Source organism: Stenella coeruleoalba (assembly GCF_951394435.1).
Source record: "Stenella coeruleoalba genome assembly, chromosome: 12".
NCBI lineage: Eukaryota > Metazoa > Chordata > Mammalia > Artiodactyla > Delphinidae > Stenella > Stenella coeruleoalba.
This window is the reverse complement of record NC_137158.1, coordinates 57,461,647-57,482,400: the sequence shown is the minus strand read 5'-3', so window position 1 is coordinate 57,482,400 and position 20,754 is coordinate 57,461,647. Positions and strand designations below refer to the sequence as shown.

At 35.0% G+C, this 20,754-nt stretch overlaps 1 protein-coding gene across 1 annotated transcript in view; it reads right to left on the bottom strand.

The window, feature by feature from the left end:
* The window catches only part of LAMA2 (laminin subunit alpha 2), a 602,802-nt gene that overhangs the window by 444,868 nt on the left and 137,180 nt on the right, over nucleotides 1-20,754 (bottom strand). Inside the window, exon 2 of the mRNA XM_079939315.1 lies at nucleotides 1,065-1,235. Within this exon, the coding sequence (XP_079795441.1) occupies nucleotides 1,065-1,235 (171 nt within the window). The remainder of the gene's footprint in view (nucleotides 1-1,064; nucleotides 1,236-20,754) is intronic.

The window sequence follows — 20,754 nt, the reverse complement described above, 5'->3', positions numbered from 1 at the left end:
CAAGATTTATGTATTTTTTATATATATATAATACTTTTCCCCTTTTCATCTTACTAACCCTTATTTTCTCAGTACATGGTCACTTTCTCCCAGGAATCTCTAGATGTTCCCTTAGCACTCAATTTAGTTTTGTTTCCCCTATTCCCCCCCTCCAAGTCCTTTAAGTCAAGGACTATGTATGATTCAACACTCTGCTCCAGTAGAATGCATTTCTAGTAGCTGGTGTTCAAATGCTTGCTGAATAAACGCATGAATGAGTCTGAGATATCAGTGTGGTTCCTAGAGGCCACCCCAGAGGGCTTTGTATGACTCCTTTCCTTGAAACGCTCTTCTTGTGGTGTTTAAGAACCGTATAGTCTGATTCCAGCCCTGTACCAGACTCATCCCTACCCTCTGCCCTCTGACACCTTCAGTTGCAGCCATTCCTAACTACCTGTTAGTTCCCTGAGCAAGTACTCTTTTCTGCCTTACTCTGAAACCTCTTCCTGGCATTCCTTCTCTTCCCTCTGTCTCCCCTTTGCCTGCTCAGCTCATATTTGTCCTTGAGTCTCAGTTTAGATGTCACTTCTGGCAAGCCTTCATCTACACCAGGACTAAATTTGTAACCCTCCCCTTTCTCCCTAAAGCCCCTATGCTCATTCTTTCCTTGGTACCTACCACATTACACAGCAATAATCTGCTTTCTGCCACTTCTTCAACTGAGTCAGAGTCCACATCTTATTCCTGTTGGATCCCCAGCAAAGTACCTGGCATATAAGTGACCACTGAATGACTAAAACATGAATTAATAACCACATCTTCAGATAATCTTCTGCAAGTGATAAACTTAAGGACTGCCACAAGTCTTCAGCTAGAAAACTCTCCTCAAGCACCACACCCACTACACATAAGGAATTCCAATAACGTTTGTTAAGTGACAGAGAGGGGCTGTAAGGTTCACAGTGGAAGTAAAGTTCTAGAAATTTGGGGGACCACAAACCCTTTGACTTTAATGCACTTTGACCTCAACAACCTCAATTACAGCTCCTACCCAGTGCCACACAAATTCATCCTAAAATACGTACGGTGTGGATTGCTGCTGTTTTGATGGCAGATCCGACACTGAGGGTTCCTCACGGGCTGCCCAGGGACGTGCTCTACCAATTTGCAATACATTTCAGGTCCTTTTTCTCCACATGTTGCATTTGTGGTGATGAGAGCACTGGAAGCAAGATTCAGGACAGCAGGGAATAAACCTAAAAAAGATGAACAAATGAAGGTGTGTGGGATGATTTTGCTGCATTTTAAAATGAAATTAAGATAGGATGTTTTCCAGAGCATTAAATTAAATGAAAAGGGAATAATCAGTTATAATTAAATATCTGACTTAAGTAAGTACACTACATAAGTAGCATGTGTTATCAAGCGAACCTTTTTTTTCTTTCTGGGTCTTAAATATGAATTCTCAAACCATCTTCTTAATTTTTAACCTCTAATACATAATTAGAAAATCCTGTCTCTAAAACATACTTTTAAAAAAGTCTTCTGTTATCTTCATGTTATTGACACAAGTCTTACTGAAACCTCCATTCTGCATTTCAGCCATTTTGTGAAATTTGTCAGGTTACAAATGTTAAAATAATTCAATCATCCCCAGAACATTACCTCTCTACCTTTAGACATTGTATTCTCTAGGTTGCTAAATGATTTATTATTAAATAAATAAGGTTTCTCTTCTGTCATTCATCATTATTTTGCATTTAGCTATACAATTATTATTTCATAAAATACATGTTGAGCCAACCCAATCCAAAAATGGGCAGAAGACCTAAACAGACATTTCTCCAAAGAAGATATACAGATTGCCAACAAACATATGAAAGAATGCTCAACATCATTAATCATTAGAGAAATGCAAATCAAAACTACAATGAGATACCATCTCACACCGGTCAGAATGGCCATCATCAAAAAATCTAGAAACAATAAATGCTGGAGAGGGTGTGCAGAAAAGGGAACACTCTTGCACTGCTGGTGGGAATGTAAATTGATACAGCCACTATGGAGAACAGTATGGAGGTTCCTTAAAAATAGAACTACCATATGATCCAGCAATCCCACTACTGGGCATGTACCCTAAGAAAACCATAATTCAGAAAGAGTCATGTACCACAATGTTCACTGCAGCTCTATTTACAATAGCCAGGACATGGAAGCAACCTAAGTGTCCACTGACAGATGAATGGATAAAGAAGGTGTGGCATATATACAATGGATATTACTCAGCCATAAAAAGAAACGAAATTGAGTTATTTGTAGTGAGGTGGATGGACCTAGAGTCCGTCATACAGAGTGAAGTAAGTCAGAAAGAGAAAAACAAATACTGTATGCTAACACATATATATGGAATCTAAGAAAAAAAAAGGGTCACGAAGAACCTAGGGGCAAGACAGGAATAAAGACGCAGACCTACTAGAGAATGGACTTGAGGATATGGGGAGGGGGAAGGGTAAGCTGGGACAAAGTGAGAGAGTGGCATGGACATATATACACTACCAAATGTAAAATACATAGCTAGTGGGAAGCAGCCACATAGCACAGGGAGATCAGTTGGGTGCTTTGTGACCACCTAGAGGGGTGGGATAGGGAGGGTGGGAGGGAGGGAGATGCAAGAGGGAAGAGATATGGGGATATATGTATATGTATAACTGATTCATCTTGTTACAAAGCATAAACTAACACACCATTGTAAAGCAATTATACTCCAATAAAGATGATAAAAAAAAAAAAAAACATGTTGAGCACATACTATGCCAGATACCATAAAAGGTTTGGGGGTTTGGGAATGAAAATACTATTAAGATGGGCTTATTGTGGGAAGTGATCCTGATCTGAATCTTGGAGGAGAAATAGAAATGTTTTTGATATAGAAAATGAAGAAGAAAAAAACAAACATACCAGGCAGAGGGAATATTATATGAGTATGGACTTTATTCTGAAAGCTTATATGGATGCTGAGTGACTGACAAGAGGACTGAATTTGTAACTGTTCTAACCTGTTAGATTATGTGATCATATATAGATGCAGATATGGATGTAGATATAGATATAGTATAGCTACCTACAGATTATACACAGAGTATGCACAATGGTTCACATGTATATCAACCAAACCATTACCTGTTTGTCATTGTCAGTAATTTTAGTGGGATTTTCTTCTAGGTCTTTAAAATTATAATTTATAGTATTAAAAAAGTAGGTAGTAGGAAGGAAGAAATATGCTGAGAATCCTGTTCTTAAGAGGTCAAAACACCTTGCTGGCCAGCAGGATGAAGTTAGATAGTTAAGCCCCTTCCAGCTTCTTCAAACAAAAGCCACTTTACTTACACAAAAGCCTTCTCAGGCAGGAGCCAATATCTCTAAAACTGCCCCAGGACATTGTCAGTTTTACTCTGTGATCTTTGTCTCCCTCACCTCTGCCTAGTCTTGACCTTGACCCTGACTTTGGGTTCTGTTTTGTAGGTATGGGTGAGACTCCCCATGCCCTGCTTTGGTACAGCCCTGTGAGACCTAATTGGAGCTGGGTAGGCCTGGACTTTCTCAGATCTGAGGAATCATGGGAGGCAGCTGAGATGGGAAGATGGCTGGTGAAAATTATTTTCCTCTATGTCGTATGTTCCAAAATATAGAATTGGATTACATCCCAAATTACCCACAGCATTAAATGAATAAAATGTGAGCAAAATGACATGGTTATAAAAGAATTATGGGTATAGAAGTAACATTAAGAAGCTATTTCATATTCATTAATATGATTTAATCACCAGTAACCCCATTATGTAGATTTTATTAGTCCCATTTTACAAGTGAAGAAAATGCAGCTCAGAGAAGACAAACAATATGCACAAAATTATGAATTACCAAGATCAATAACTAAGATCTGAACTCAGCTCTTTAACTCAGAAGGCTAATTCTCATCAGGGCATGAAGAAAAACCTGGTCCTTGGCAGAGCTTATCAATTTACATATTTAATAAAAGAAATAACTTACCCAGTCACCACCCCTTTGTTGTTTCATAGAGTTTTCCAATCATAAACTAAAGATGTTAATATAATTTACATTTATTTTCTTCCAGTTCTTTCCATTGATTTGTTTGTTACATTTATTGATCATGTGCTCAAAATTAACCTTTTCATAATTTAATTGCCTTGCTTTGTGATCAGGGAACAAGTGACTTTTGAAATTTTATTAGCAATTTTGTTGTTTATTTTAAAAAATCAGTAAAGTGTATTGGTCAGGGAAGTTCCCCAAGTAGTTTCTAACGACCAATTTGAAGAGTCATTCAATATCTGAGCTTCTACTGAATTTTCAGCAGGTTGTATTATAGATTGCAGCCCATTTTCATTATAAGTTAAATCTATTAGACTGTACCTATTTATTCCCATTCAAAAGCAGCAGAGCAATATTTATTGCCATATTCAATATGGGTTACTTGGTTAAGATTATATAAACATTGCAAGTGTAAATGAACTACAAATAGATGGTGAACCTTTACAGAGTATTGACTTACAACCTCTTAATTAAATTCTTAATTTGAGGTCATGTAATGTTAATGACATAAAAGCCAGTCATCGTTACCAATATAATTATGTCTGACATTTTTTTTTCTGAATAGTATCTAGACTAAGTAAATTTAGTTGGATTTGTGGCTTAAAGAACAAAGTCTAAACAAAAAACAAATAATATTTATTCTCCCTATACTATATATTTTATTGGAGATTAGAATATGTACACTATATAGAGAATAATACAATAAATTCTTTTCTATAATATATACATTTAGTAAATAGTCTAGAAAAATTTACATCATGGGAAAAATGGAAATTTTGCTACAATATGGCAAACATTTAAAAATTCACCAAATTGTCACTGTTTTTATTTGAATGTTTTTAGACAATATTTGCTTACTCACATACTGTGCTCTATTCATACGATTTTGCATAATTTTGATGATCTGCCTTAAAACTCCACATTTGGTTTTAAATGGCAGAAGCATCTATAAAACCTGCATATGGAGGTTCTACTTTCAGTAATTGTGAAGTAGCTCCTATTAAATTAAATCACTCACAGATAACAGCTATGAATTCTAAAGAAAATATATTTTTAAAAATCTCAAATACTTGAAGACATTGAAGAACAACTCAAAACAGTTAAACCAGGAGGATGTGTATTCTTAGAAGGAAGATGATGGATGTGTCTCAGACTGCCCATGCAAGGTGGCTAAAACTCAAGTAGAAACCCACAATTTCACTGTCTTTTTTTTTTTTTTTTTTTTTTACTTTACTGTCTGAAGAATCAGAAAACAGAACCAAGAATGATCACAGCTGCTGTAAAGTGAGGAAGAAATACTGGAAAAAAGAAAGCCACAGACAGGGAACCTCAAAATATGTGTATAAACTCTTCCCAAATCTCTCATCAATAACAGATATGCATATGCCCTAGGCAGACTCCAAGTACCCCCGATTGGACTAAAAGAACAAAACAGTGATCATAGTTGCTGCATTCCACAGGAAAGACAAGAGTGTTTCAGTTCAGATAAGTTAACCAGTATAACACAAAACTATAAGATCGATAACTATTCTTCAGAACATATCAGAATCCTAAGTTTTCTACCATGGATTGTTCACAACATCCAGAATGCAATTTTACAAAAAAATATTAGATAGACTTACAAGGAAACAATAAAATGCCACCAGCACTTAGAAGAAAAGCAGTGAATGGAGACAAACACTGATATCAACCAGATGTTGGAATTAGTACACAAAAAATTTTAAGCAGCTTTCATAACTATGATGAAAGACACACACACAAAAATGCTTATATTAAAAATAGAGAATAGAAACTACAAAAAATATGAAATATACATTCTGGAACTGAAAAATGCAATATCTAGAATAAAAAATATTACATGAGATCAGTAAAAAAATTGGAGGACTTCCCTGGTGGCGCAGTGGTTAAGAATCCACCTGCCAATGCAAGGGACACGTGTTTGTCCCCTGGTCCGGGAAGATTCCACATGCCGTGGAGCAGCTAAGCCCGTGCACCACAACTACTGAGCCTGCGCTCTAGAGCCTGCGAGCCACAACTACTGAGCCCGCGAGCCACAACTACTGAGCCTGCGTGCCACAACTACTGAAGCCCACGTACCTAGAGCCCGTGCTCTGCAACAAGAGGAGCCAGCACAATGAGAAGCCCACGCACCACAACGAAGAGTAGCCCCCCACTCGCCATAACTAGAGAAATCCCGCGTGCAGCAACGAAGACCCAATGCAGCCAAAAAGAAAAAAAAAGAAAAAAAAGAAATAATATATATAAGTATATATCTGTGTGTATAACCATACATACACATATATGCACATACACATATATGTACATATATGTATATATAATTCATGTCATTCTTTGGCTTTTATAAATTATCAATACCAGTAACAATAGAATTTTAATTTGACATTTGTCAAATCAAATGTGGAAAAACTGGTTAGATACTACAAAGGGAAACTGTTTTCAATCCTGTTCAGAATCAGAAGAATGGAGAGAAAGAAAACCCTGTATTAGCAAAACAGCTGAATGTCTTTCCAAGACACCTGCTGGCCAGCAAACAGCAGGTGAATTTATTTTCCTGTACAGCTTTCCAGCTCTTCCAGCTTTTATTTTATAAAAATGAAGAACTTTGACACAGCATCATATTTAATACATGTTTGTCTTTTGAATAACTACAAGTGAGTCACAGAGAAATGCATTTTACATATCAGTAAGTGATCTACTGTGTGGCACAATTTAGACTCGTTCCTTAGGATTTAGGCAATGTTTCTCTAGGTGAAGAGCCAGAGGGTTGTTATCCAGTAGGAAAAACAAGACTATTTCGAATTTGAGCTTTACAAATGAGGAAAATAACTCCCAGAACCTAAAAGGCACAGCTGATTTTCAAACACAATTACTGTAATCCCAAATAAATTAGAATTAATTTTATCATTAAAGATCCACCCTGCCTCACTCCTCTTCCTGCTCTAAATGAAAATCCTTCTCACCTCCTACATCATTCCTGAGTTCTGTGTCATCTAGTTCTCCTTTTCCCTTCTATATGCACACCCACAGGCCAACTTCCATCGTAGTTTTACAAGTCCTATAATTTATTACCAAATTTTCCTTTTTAAGAAAGCACTCCTTCAACCTGCTTATTGTAATTGAAGCTTTGATTTCCTCTGACAATGACACTTCATAGATTTCCCCAGTGGATCCCTAGAAGCACTGGGAAAGGAAAAATAGCCTCCTTCTGGCTTCTAAATGCTACTTACAAATCAGTTCCTCTCGTTGGCACTCATAACTTCTTAAAAATTCCAAGTCACCCAACCTTTCTAAGTGCTCACCTCCGTTGACTGACTTCATGAAGACCATCTACAAAAATATTGGTAACTGATTCACAGTAATCTTCATCCCCCAAATCTCTGTCATTCTTACTAAATAGGTGAACATAAACCAGCATTAATAAAATGTTACTCCACAGAAACCAGAAAATGTTAAAAAAAAAAAAAAAGGTACTTTAAGGACAAATATGTCTTACTTCTAATCTTAATTCTAAGATCTCTGCTCCCAATTAATTGTTTTGTCTGCAGCTTAATGTTATCTATCTATCCATCTATCTATCTATCCTTTCAGGTAAACATATCCTATCTGATCTTACATCTAATGCAACAGCACCCATACTAGTCTTCCTTCATGACTCCACTTCCATTCATCTTCCAAACTGCTGGAGAAATTACCTTCCTAAAAATTAAGTCTGATCATATCACCTTGTTGTTTAAAACCTCTGTGAGTTGTCTGTTGCCTATAACATAGCAGCCAAATTTCTTGGTAATCTGAACATTTATAATCAGGCCCCTATCTACCTCTCTAAACTCATCTGTTTCCATCCTCTTTCATGCCTTCCTACACAACCAGAGTACTAACATCTTACTGTTTACAAATATATCAGGTGCTTTGAAAATTCTTTGTCATGACATTATCTTGTCCATAGAACATTTTCCTTTTTTTGCTTACATGGTCATCTACTCATCTTTCATGACCTAGCTCAAATATCCACACCTCTGTAAAAATGTTTCCTCGACTTTGCAACACAGAATTGGTTATTACCTTCTTGGTGTCTACATAGTACTTAGTTTATATTTTATTATAACCCTTATCACACTGAAACTTAGTATCTTTTACAGTGGATCTCCAGTCTATAACATTATTGAGTACGGGGATAATACTAGCTAGCCTATAATAGCACTCAAATTTAAATTTATTGAATGAGAATAAATTCATGCACTTTGTTATACAGCAGAAACTAACACACCATTGCAAAGCAATTCTACTCCAATAAAGATGTTAAAAAAATTTTTTTTAATTATGTTTCATGATGAAAGTTTCCTTCTAGCTTATTTTATTTGTTTGTTTCCATCATGCTCTTTATCTTAATTATATTTAACTGTGTGACGTTTGGTGAACCACCATTTTAAAATGACAGTGATATAACTCATATCTTAAAAGAAAATCTTCCTAAAGTAGTTTGGCAAAAAGAATTCCTAAATATATTTTCTTGTTTTCATCAGTTAAAATATTAAACTAAATGAATATTGTCGAGTAGCTGTCTTCACTACCTGTGCCTAGCATACTATAATATTTTTCATTAACATTCAGAGATATTGATAGACATGTTAAATATCAGTATATGTATTTTAATTTCTCAAATAATGTTTGTTGTTAACATCTACAGTCCAACTCACAAAGACCATCGTTAACATAATTGATAACAGACAGTACTTGGAGACTTGCTATGGGAAAGTCATCCAGTCAATGAATTCTCTCCAATATATTCAATTTTTAAATAACTTTTAAAAATCATCACATATTTTTTACAGTAATACAATGCACATTTCTCCCCCCGCCTCCTTCTGTCATCCTAGTCTTGATACACAATATTTCTCTTGCTCGCTTATGCCAAGCATCTCTCCCCTCTCAAACGAATAAGAGGAAACTGTTTGAATGTTTCTGACTTTCCATTTCAGTCTCTAGGTCTGTGGAGCACTTTTAAAAATTCTCATGCAGGCAAACAGAGCTGTTTGCAAGTAATTCAGCATTTGAAAGACAAAAGAGAACATGCCAATTTAAAATGTTCTAAGACATGTCAAGGAAGAAAAGGAGATACTTGTCTGAAATCCTGAGCTATGTGGGTGTGTAGGAACACACTGGTATAAAACAAAAATGGGACAAAACAACATGTTGCCGAAGAGAATGATTTCCAGCTGTGCACTGCAGGAAGTTAATGGTCCTAATCCATGATGCAGATGAAGAGTTTTACAGAACTAGAAAATCAGTCCAATGTGAACTACTAGCCATCCAGACACAACCATGTTTGTAAGCTGGAAAAACATAATGCTGAATCCAGTTGTTCAGAAGAAAAACAAAAGGAGGGCATGTATTCTCATCCTAATAGGCCTTTCCAATATGTCTTGTACTGTTGCTCAGTTCTCCTCTTTTCAGCTTCCAAAATAAAAGGATATTTTTGGAGGCTTAAGGGTTGGTTTGGTCTCCTTTCTTCTTTTCTAATCAGAAAAAGTAGTACAATTTCTACTTAGTACATGTTAAAAATTGTTTAGTTTATTCTAAACAAAGATGAAAATTTAAGTATTTTTATTATTATCAGACACAAAATAAACCAGATGCAAACACACATATTCCAAAGGGTCTTAAGCAAGTTTTGCTTATGGAATGTCAACTCTATGTACAGATATTCTGACTAAAATAAGGATTACAAGGGCCATAATAAACTCAAATGCCATCTTAGCCACTTGACCCAACCAAGCGCTATAGGATTTTATTAAATTTCTGACAAAGCATATTATTAATCTTATTAAGACAGGATTACATCATGGATTTTCAATAACCTAAAATGATATATATAAGAAAATAACTGTCATTATGACATGGATTTCTGGTAAGAACACTAACAGATACACCAGGAAGGACATGACAGTACATCTCTATAACAGTGACTCAAAATAAGGCATTTGTACTCAAAGTTCCTCAAACTCCTCAAAATATATATATTTTAAACCAACTCTCTAACTACCGTATGCTCATTAAATTGAACTTGACCACACTATATCTGATCAATAAAGGCTTCTTGAGATGGATAAATAAATAAATTAAATTCAGCAAAATATCATCTCTAGGGCTAGATTGAATAGATTCTTTTTCAAACTTCAAATTTATATCCCCAAAATACAGATCCCCACTACTCCCACTTCCATTATTTGTTGAGGACCTGGTGGACATTGCCCTGGTCACAAAACTTCCATTCCTTTCAATTTGCGTGGAAATCTCACCCACTATCCATTTAAAATTAGTATCTACAAACTGCTTTGTTTTTATTTTAATTTTTTTAATGTTCCACTTGTAGAACAATCGTGAATCATCCTAGAAGTTTTCAAAATCATATGATAAAAAATAATTATTATAGCTGGGGCACTTACTTAGAATATTCTAACATAAGGGTACCCAAAATATTCATTGAGGGGGTGGCAGTTAGGGAGAAATAGACTGTTTCCCAGCTTCCTCCAATCTCACTTCATCCATATCAGCAGAGCATATGTTCAGTATCTGCTCTCTTCTCTCCTGCCTGGCTTCCAAAACCAAGCCTATAAACTAGATGTCTCTTTGGCAGGTCTGTCTGCAAACTCAAAATGAGAAGTAAAAAAGGCAAAGGAGAGGAAATGTGAAACAATTTTAAGTCACTGAAAACGAAATTTAGAGCCTTAAATTGGCAATTACCCCACAACAGAGGTGTATAGAAAACAAAATAAAAACTTTGTGTCTGTGTCTGCTGTTGACAATCCAAAGTACAAAAATATAAGAAAGCTCTAAATTAATTGCTCTGCAAAGAGCATGAGCTTATATTTACGGCCCTCAAACAAAACTATCAGAAGGGACTCAAGTAAGCTTTGGTGCATATAATGGCAGCAGGAAAGACGCTGTTCCCCATGGGTCCTGCTCTTTAAGGACTGCTAGACAATTTCTTATTTCTAATGATGAAACAGATATTTTTTAAAACAAAACCAAAAACGCTATTCTACATTGTGCTTCCTCTGGCTTAAAAGATCTAGACAAAAGGAAAAAGAAAAGTCACATTCATTTACTATGATCTTTTTCATTTTTTTTTTATCAGTAAGTATTAGACTTCCTCAGGGCTTGATCCTAGATCCTTTTCTTATTTCATTCGCATCCCCAAATAATCTCCAAATAATCCGCAATAATCTCATCTACTTCTAAACCGTTTACATACCATCTGCATAGTCAATGTGGAGTTATACCTCCAGGCCAGATATTTTTTCTGAAGCTCCTGGTTTAATTATCCAAATACCATACTACCTCCACTTAGATGTCTCACCAGCACCTCAAACTTAATCTACACAAAGCAGAGCTTGTGATTTCCAGTGCTCAGGCACCACCACCGTCCCCACACAACCGTCCTGAATTAGCTACTCCTGAGTTATTTCTAGCTCAACACATTTTATTTTACCCACCCAGTGTCTCATACAGAAAGCTAGGAGTCATTGTGGATGCATTCCATCACCAAAAACTATTCTAAGTCCAAAATTAATTTCAGATCCATACGCTTCTCCCCAGCGCCAAGGCCGAGTCACAGGCATTTTTAGCATCTGGATTTTTGCAATAGCTTCTTAAATGGACTTCTGACTACCCTTTGCCTTTCTTCAATCCATTTTTAACAAAATGGATTTTCTTAAGATGCAAATCTGATCAAGTCACTCTTAACATCTTTCAAGGGAGTATAAGTGCACCTAGGTTAAAATTTAAAATTATTATCCTATTTTGTATAATATTCTCTCATCACATTCAAAGAATACTACCTTTAGTTAGTTTCTAGAACAAGGCTCTGTTTTTTCCTTCCTCAGGATTTTGCCTAGAAATCCCTGCCTCTTAACTTTCCTCCACTCTTTATACCTTCCTATCTTTCACAAATCTTTTCTCCTTATACCTTAATTCCTCTGAGATCTTTCCTAACCCTTTCTAAACAATCCCCCATTTTAATCCCTAAATATGCCATACTTTGCCCATGTGTAATTTTATTTAATGATTACTTACCCAAGGTCTATCTCCCATACTGGAACAGAAACTCCATGAAGGAAGAAACCATGTTTATTTTATTTACTTTGTTCCACTGTATTCTCAGGGCCTAGCGAGGGCTGGACACACAAAGGTGCTCAAAAAGATTCTCTAAGGAGAAATTAATCTTAGAACTTAGGGTATAATTGTATGCCTAGTCTGAAGAAGTGGAAAACTTCCTTTTGTCAAAATATAAAAGAATAAAACATGAAAAAAGCAAAACAAAACCAACACACACAAAAAAACCCCACTGACATATCTCTTTCATTGTTTTAGTGACTTGACAACATAGACAACGTTAGTCTCCAGGGCTCCATTATTTCCTTAAAGTTTATTGTGTTAACTGTCTTCTTAAACCCAAGTCCCTAAGCTCTGGGTAGTTTCTTATCTTCTGTCTTAGAAAATAAAACTGTCTTTTGTGTTATATGTGAGCAACTTTGAATTCTCTCTGGGATTAGATTGGTTTGGTTGATAAATCAGAAGTTAGATTTATTGATTGATGTATTTCCCCACACCCTGGTCTATGTCCATCCTCATCCCAAAGCCCCTCTACAAAAAAAAAATTTGGAAGATATAAATATATAAATGTATGGTTCTAATAAATACAATGTTAAAGTTATGCTCATCACTGGAACTTTATATTGTATTATCCCTTTCAAATTGTACCAGGTCTTAGCCTGATCCATAGGCTGAAGAATTAGAATGAGAGTTGTATGAAAAAATACTTCACAGCTGACTCAAGCATCTAATTCTAGTTTATGCTTTAAAAGCAAATTCTATGCAGCTTTAGTATATCTATGGAAATACTTGTTTTATGGACAAATTTTTTTCAAAGTGAGATTTGACAGTGTTTATAGCAAAACACTTTGTTCTCCAGCAGCTGTTTGAACACACATATAAATATGCAAGAAAACTCACAAATATTCTGTTTGCTCTTGTAAATACTTGAAGCAAAAAATCAGCATTTTACAGTCATTTAGCATAGTGTTGCTAATAATACTTTTCATTTACCAAGCACATATAAACTCTCATATATAATGAGGTTTTTGTCACTTTTGCTTTTGCATTTTTACCAACATTCTTTGACCACTAAACTCTAAGTTCCTTGAGGGCAGAGACCATAATTCATGAATCTTTTTATTCTCAGAGACAACTAGAGTCACTGACATCAAATAGATGCTCAGTTAATATTCATAATATTAATGAATATCAAAAGTGAATGAGATTCGGTGAATTGATTTCATCACATCAGTTCTTTTTAAAAATTCTGGAGTAAGTATATTTGTTCTAGTTTGAACTAAAACAAACAAAAAACAAAACCAAGAACCATGAACTTTCCTTTGTCTCACGGTACGTATTGTTAACATTTGTTTGAGTAATGCAATTCATTGATCATAATAAAAGAGTAGCACTGAATTTTACAAAGATTTTCATTTATCGCTTGACTCTCACAACAAAACTATAAGATAGATGGTATAGGCATTATTCACTCGATTAAATAGATGAAATAACAGAACATCAATAACGATAGACCATTTCCTAAATATAGAACTTGTGTTTTTCAAATCCAATCCCAGTTTTTCTTCGACTGCATGTAACAAATTCATTGAATTCCTCCAACTCTCCACTCAGCTAGGCAGCGAATTAATACAAGAATGAAAAACACAGGCAAACCTTCCACCTTCACAGAGCTTCAAACTAGTGCCAGAGAATTATATAATAGAATTTTTGCATAAATTGTATTAGAAACGATAAATGAAGGACTGGAATTAGGGGGTGACAGCAGGCAGCAAGGAGAGAATTTCAAAGATACTCAAAGTAAGTCTGGCCAGAGGTCAAGCCCAGAGGGTGTCCTAAGGTAAATATGGCTATAAGCCCAAAGACACCAGATTTAACTAATCTTCACCTTAAATACCTAGGCAAGGACTTGAAACCTAAGTTTGGAGATGCAGAATATATAGCTATGGATCTCTGAGAAGGGGTCTGATTCTGAGTCAGCTGCTTTCAAAGGGAAAACCTCTGTATTCTAACCTAAAGGCAGAGGTAGCCTTTGCAGTGGGTAAAGGCAAGAAGGCTCTACAATTAGTTGCCCTAGAGATCTGAGGAAAAAGCAACCATGTCATTCCTAAAAAATCCACTTACGATTTTCGAAATTTGAAAATTTCTGAAAAACTACTGTCAAAATGTGACCCAAAATAGTTTAGTATTGCAGGCTAAAAACATTTTCAAAAATGTCCTTTGGTCTTGTGGGGGCTTTTTCCTAGTTTTTCTCATGATTATTTGGAAGCATGTCTTTTTTCTCCAATTATTAGTAGACATTAAGATAATAACTCATCACCACCAACTTTATGTTCTTTAATAACTTCAGTCACTTTAAATGTTCTAATTTTCTGTAGAGCTCCTACCAAGTAAATACAACTGCAAGTATTTCAAAGATCTTCAAAAAGGGTTTTGTTTTTTTTTAAACATCTTTATTGGAGTATAATTGCTTTACAATGGTGTGTTAGTTTCTGCTTTATAACAAAGTGAATCAGTTATACATATACATATGTCCCCATATCTCTTCCCTCTTGCGTCTCCCTCCCTCCCACCCTCCCTATCCCACCCCTCTAGGTGGTCACAAAGCATCGAGCTGCTCTCCCTGTGCTATGTGGCTGCTTCCCACTAGCTATCTATTTTACGTTTAGGTAGTGTATATACGTCCATGCCACTCTCTCACTTTGTCCCAGCTTACCCTTCCCCCACCCCGTATCCTCAAGTCCATTCTCTAGCAGGTCTGTGTCTTTATTCCCATCTTTTCCCTGGTTCTTCACGACCATTTTTTTTTTTTTTTTTTAGATTCCATATATATATGTTAGCATACGGTATTTGTTTTTCTCTTTCTGACTTACTTCACTCTGTATGACAGGCTCTAGGTCCATCCACCTCACTACAAATAACTCAATTTCGTTTCTTTTTATGGCTGAGTAATATTCCATTGTATATATGTGCCACATCTTCTTTATCCATTCATCTGTTGTTGGACACTTAGGTTGCTTCCAGGTCTTGGCTATTGTAAATAGGGCTGCAGTGAACATTGTGGTACATGACTCTTTTTGAATTATGGTTTTCTCAGGGTATATGCCCAGTAGTGGGATTGCTGGGTCATATGGTAGTTCTATTTTTGGTGTCTTAAGGAACCTCCATACTGTTCTCCACAGTGGCTGTATCAATTTACATTCCCACCAACAGTGCAAGAGGGTTCCCTTTTCTCCACACCCTCTCCAGCATTTACTGTTTGTAGATTTTTTGATGATGGCCATTCTGACCAGTGTGAGATGATATCTCACTGTAGTTTTGATTTGCATTTCTCTAATGATTAACGATGTTCAGCATTCTTTCATGTGTTTGTTGGCCATCTGTATATCTTCTTTGGAGAAATGTCTATTTAGGTCTTCTGCCCAGTTTTGGATTGGATTGTCTTTTTGATATTGAGCTGCATGAGCTGCTTATAAATTTTGGAGATTAATCCTTTGTCAGTTGCTTCATTTGCAAATATTTTCTCCCATTCTGAGCGTTGTCTTTTCATCTTGTTTATGGTTTCCTTTGCTGTGCAAAAGCTTTTAAGTTTCATTAGGTCCCATTTGTTTATTTTTGCTTTTATTTCCATTTCTCTAGGAGGTGGGTCAAAAAGATCTTGCTGTGATTTATGTCATAGAGTGTTCTGCCTATATTTTCCTCTAAGAGTTTGATAATGTCTGGCCTTACATTTAGGTCTTTAATCCATTTTGAGTTTATTTTTGTGTGTGGTGTTAGGGAGTGTTCTAATTTCATTCTTTTACATGTAGCTGTCCAAAAAGCGTTTTATCATCACTAGAATCAATGAGTTTAGGACACAGAGAAGAGACGAATAGGACTCTATAACTTGCGGTGGTTACTAGTTATCCGCATTGAAACTTATTCAGTTCTCAATCTTGCTTGGCAGTCAAGTTGACAGAGGGACTTTAATGGAGTATAGGATATATACTATTGGCCGTGAAAGAGAACATTCCAATCAGCATACAAGATGTTGATGCCTCTTTGGCGTATCATTCTTACTATAAGTATGATATCCAAAATGAGACATTCTTGCTTGAAAGATATTACAGAAGTTGTCTGTGTAACTGTTCTCTAATTAAATATTCCTAATCAGTCTCCTTTTTCAAGAGTATCACTCTACTAAAATTCCACCCACTTCTAAATTTTTATATGCCACCACACATGATACACTCTTATTTATACTCTCTAGTATTTTAATTGCATGGTAGTTAGAGCTTTTCATTGCTGATGTATAATGAGCTCTCAGATCACTATGGTATCACAAGCTATTTTTTTCTCCACACTTGCACACAGTGTAATTTCTTCGTCATCTTGTTTTAGTGTCATGAGATTTTTGCTTACAAAGTAAATTGCTCTTCAGTTTTATATAAGAAACTTATGATTTCTGTCTGCCCACTTCTCTAACTTCTCTCCTTGTATCTTTAATAATATTTAATCTATTTTTGCACTACTGGTTAATTTAATAATATACTACATCATCTAAAATCATATCTAGATAATATGCCCTGAATCACTTTGGAAGTGAGATATATATGTGTGTGTGTGTGTGTGTGTGTGTGTGTGTGTGTGTGTGTGTGTATATATTTGGTGGATTCAGTCATGTCAAGACAGCCAAGGGTTGGTTATTTTTTTCTTGTTGATACTGAATCTCACAACTGCTACCAGATTGGCTTATGGCTAGAAGTTACTGGTCAGAGTAAAATATTCCAAAAGGTAATTATTTTATTCAAAATGTTAAAATAATAACAGTAAAGCATTGATAATACAAAAAGATTAAACTTAGACACACATAGAAGATTAAACTTAAGGCTCCAAAATTTATTCAAAACTCAAGAAGGTCAACTTATTGAACAAAATGTTTTCAGTATATAGATTTATTCACTCACAAAACTGTAAACATTAACTGGTCCCAAGCATGTTGAAACAAGAGATTTAAACACCACTTTCAGAACGCTATATATTTGCTTGGCTACAACAAACATGCCCAGTAAAATGTTATTCTTTAGAGATATATATTTTGTCTACCTTGTCAGTAATGAAGCAGGCTTGTAAATCATGCTCATGAAACTGACAGATGGATTTGGGGACCTAAGATTTCTAGGCATTCATAATAATATTTTTATATTGTCTCCATTCTTCTAAACTAAATTGAAGACTTGTTTAACAATATATTGGGTTGGCCAAAAAGTTCGTTTGGTTTTCCATGGGCTCTTACGGAAAACCTGAATGAATTTTTTGGCCACCCCAATATCTGCTTAATGTAATGCTGGACCCAAGAAAATATTCAAAAAATATTTGATAAATAAATCATTTAATGCATGAATTCAACATAAAAGGCTGGTTTACAATATGAATTAAACTTACACTGCAGAGAACAATACAAATAATTTACAATTTAAATTTGACTGTGTGTCTGTATTTGCATTGTTTTAAAGTGATCTAAGACAAATTCTTCTTTCATCTTTGAATCATCAAATCTTATACTTATTTTTCAAAATATACTCAATATTTACATTATCCTCCATCAGTACTGATGCAGCCTAAATCCCATTTTTGTTAAAAGCAGAGATTATAATAATGTGTTAGATTCCTGTGCATTATTGTTAAAATAAGCTCCAAAGAAGTCCACTTTCTTCAAGTTCTTGCATCACTCCAGATCCTATAATAACTGTCACTGGACTCTAACTATAATTGTTTCATCTAGATATTTCAAGTATTCCATAATCTCACTCTAATCCACCTTTCCTACCTAAATTCCCCTAAAATTATCTTCTATTATTCACAATTAAAATTCCATGCTCAAGTAATTTCCTTATCTTATTCTGAAAACACTATCTCATTACCCACCTCACCTAGCTTGTGTTAATTTCCCTACCTGAATTATTCTCCATGGGTCTAAATATAATATTTCCCTCAAAATCTTGATTAAAAAAAATTATCCATCCTTTCCCAATCTTTTGCATTAAAAAATCAATGAATCTTTATTAAACAATTTTTCGTTTTAAACAAATTGTTCTTTATTTTATTCTTTTAATGCAAATGTACTTATGAGATGAGAAAAAAAAAATGTTACATACTTGTTTAAATCACCAGAATGCCTAGCATACGAGGAAGTGCATAGTCAGTGCTCAGAAGTTCTTATCAAACTTTCTTTCATTCGCTTACAGTATATAAACATACTTATCACACACACACACATATGTGTGTGCGTGCATGTATCTCCGTGTATTAAAACCTGTAAGTTTCTGGGTGAAAATTTCTACAAATAAACAGGTTATTACGTATGGATTCTAACTTGTTCATTCATTCATTCATTCAGCAAATATTTATGGAGGCCTTGCTGTATACAAGACAAGGTCAGCCTTTGGCTAAGTCACTGTCAAGTTATTCATTTCTGTAACTCCCTCTGTGTCTAGCTAGAGCTTTACACACAATTAAATGAAACTCAATCAATAAGAAGATACGGTCTCTGTTCTAAAGGAGCTTATTTATTTTTCAGAGCTATTTAGAAGACGTTCACCTTAATATACAGGTTATTACTAAGCAGAAAATATTGCATTTATTTTTAATATTGAGTGCTAGTTTTATGTTCTCTTATAGTCAAAACTACCTGGAATTTTCCACTTTGAAAAATGTTCAATTTTAGCTATGGCTGAATAGAGAAAGTAAGGCCTGAGCAGATGGCTGTCAAAACACCAATGACTACATACCATGGCTGAGAACTTGCACACAAAAATATGCAACTTGGTACACTGTAGACTTCTTTCATGTAAATACCAAGGGACAGCTGGCTTGAAAACTCTGCAAAATCAATTTGATGCTATTCTATATTTGGTCCGTCTTCCACGAATATTAAATTATATCAGCATCTGCTAGAATCCCTGACAGGAAAGGCTGTGTCCCCAGAACCATTTCAAGCCCTAGTGTTTCACTTTCCAACATCAGAAAATAGCTGGAAGCTGAAATCTGTCTTATATGAAGTGTATTGCTTACATGAATGGAGTTACTTGGGAAATAGAATTCTTATGTTTGAAAGAATTACTGCATCCCTACTCTAGTGTTTCATTTTCAAGCTCCAGTGTTTCACTTTCAAGCCCTAGTGTTTCACTTTCCAACATAAGAAAACAGCTGGAAGCTGAAACCTGTCTTATATGAAGTGTATTGCTTACATGAATGGAGTTACTTGGAAAATAGAATTCTTATGTCTGAAAGAATTACTGCATCCCTACTCTCAAAGCACATGTATACTAATGGCTTCTAAACAGCTTTATTCTTGGAGTTTCTTTCTAAATTTGTCACCACTACCTTCATCTTTGCTGTTAGATTCAATTTTAGTGCACATTTATGCGACTGTCTTAATGCAAAATATTTTGCCACTGGGCTACTTGCAACTTGATAATATATTTGTTTTAAAACAGTGTATTATCAAGTTGCAAGTAGCCCAGTGGAAAGTTATATAACTTAACAGAGAAATCAATATTCTACAAATTCAGTTCCTACAGTACGAATGTATTTAATTATCATAGATACTTTTTATATCTAGTCAAAGTACCTATTTCCTTCTGCATGATAGAAAGATAATTGTTACCGTGATTTTAATTGCACACAACCTTTCATTCTACTGCATATTATATTAAATAAAAATCACAAATACATCTAAGGTAAAACAGCCGAGAGAGACAGAGTAAGTAAAGAGCATTTTACTGATGAGATAAAATAATATTCTAACTAAAACATAAGTTCTAGTTGATGGCTAAGTTTGACACACACTAATAAATATATAGACAGCTGGTAAACTTTGACACGTGTGAGCGTTTGTGCAGGTATGTGCCCAGCAAGTACATCTATGACTGAATTTGCACTCCCCTTTAAGCATAGCAAAATTAGAAAATGATTCTGAGATGAAAAAGAGCAAGGACTTTGTTCCACTAAAAAGAAATCACTGTAAATTTTCTTATGGCTCCATAATGTAGTCAGAACATTTCAAATGTAATTTCTTCAAATGAGCAAAAGCTGCCACAGGTTTATTGTACCCTTCATCCCTTCTGACCACAGAGCTCACATCACTGCTGTTCAGCAGCTATGAAATTTCCCATTTCCCATTTAAAATGCATGAATTTGCACATCATACTGAAAGAAGTAAAAATGGTTTCCTTGATTTAAATTTTTTCAATTTAATTTTAATTCTGATATGGTTCATCTTTTTCTCCATGGATCCTTCTTCTTAGGTATGATTTCTCCTTGACCTACTAACAAAGCTACTGATGAAAAGAGTAATCGTGGCTATATTCAAGCAAAATGTGATATTTCTACCTTTATAAAAGAGCAATAACTGTTGTCAGATCACTATTTTAAAAAAATCTTTAATAAAACAAAATTCATGATTTAAGCTTTAATTTTTTTTAAATGGTAGCATTGTCTGAATATGTATTCTTTTCTTTTAAATGTTAAAACAATGTATTTGAATAT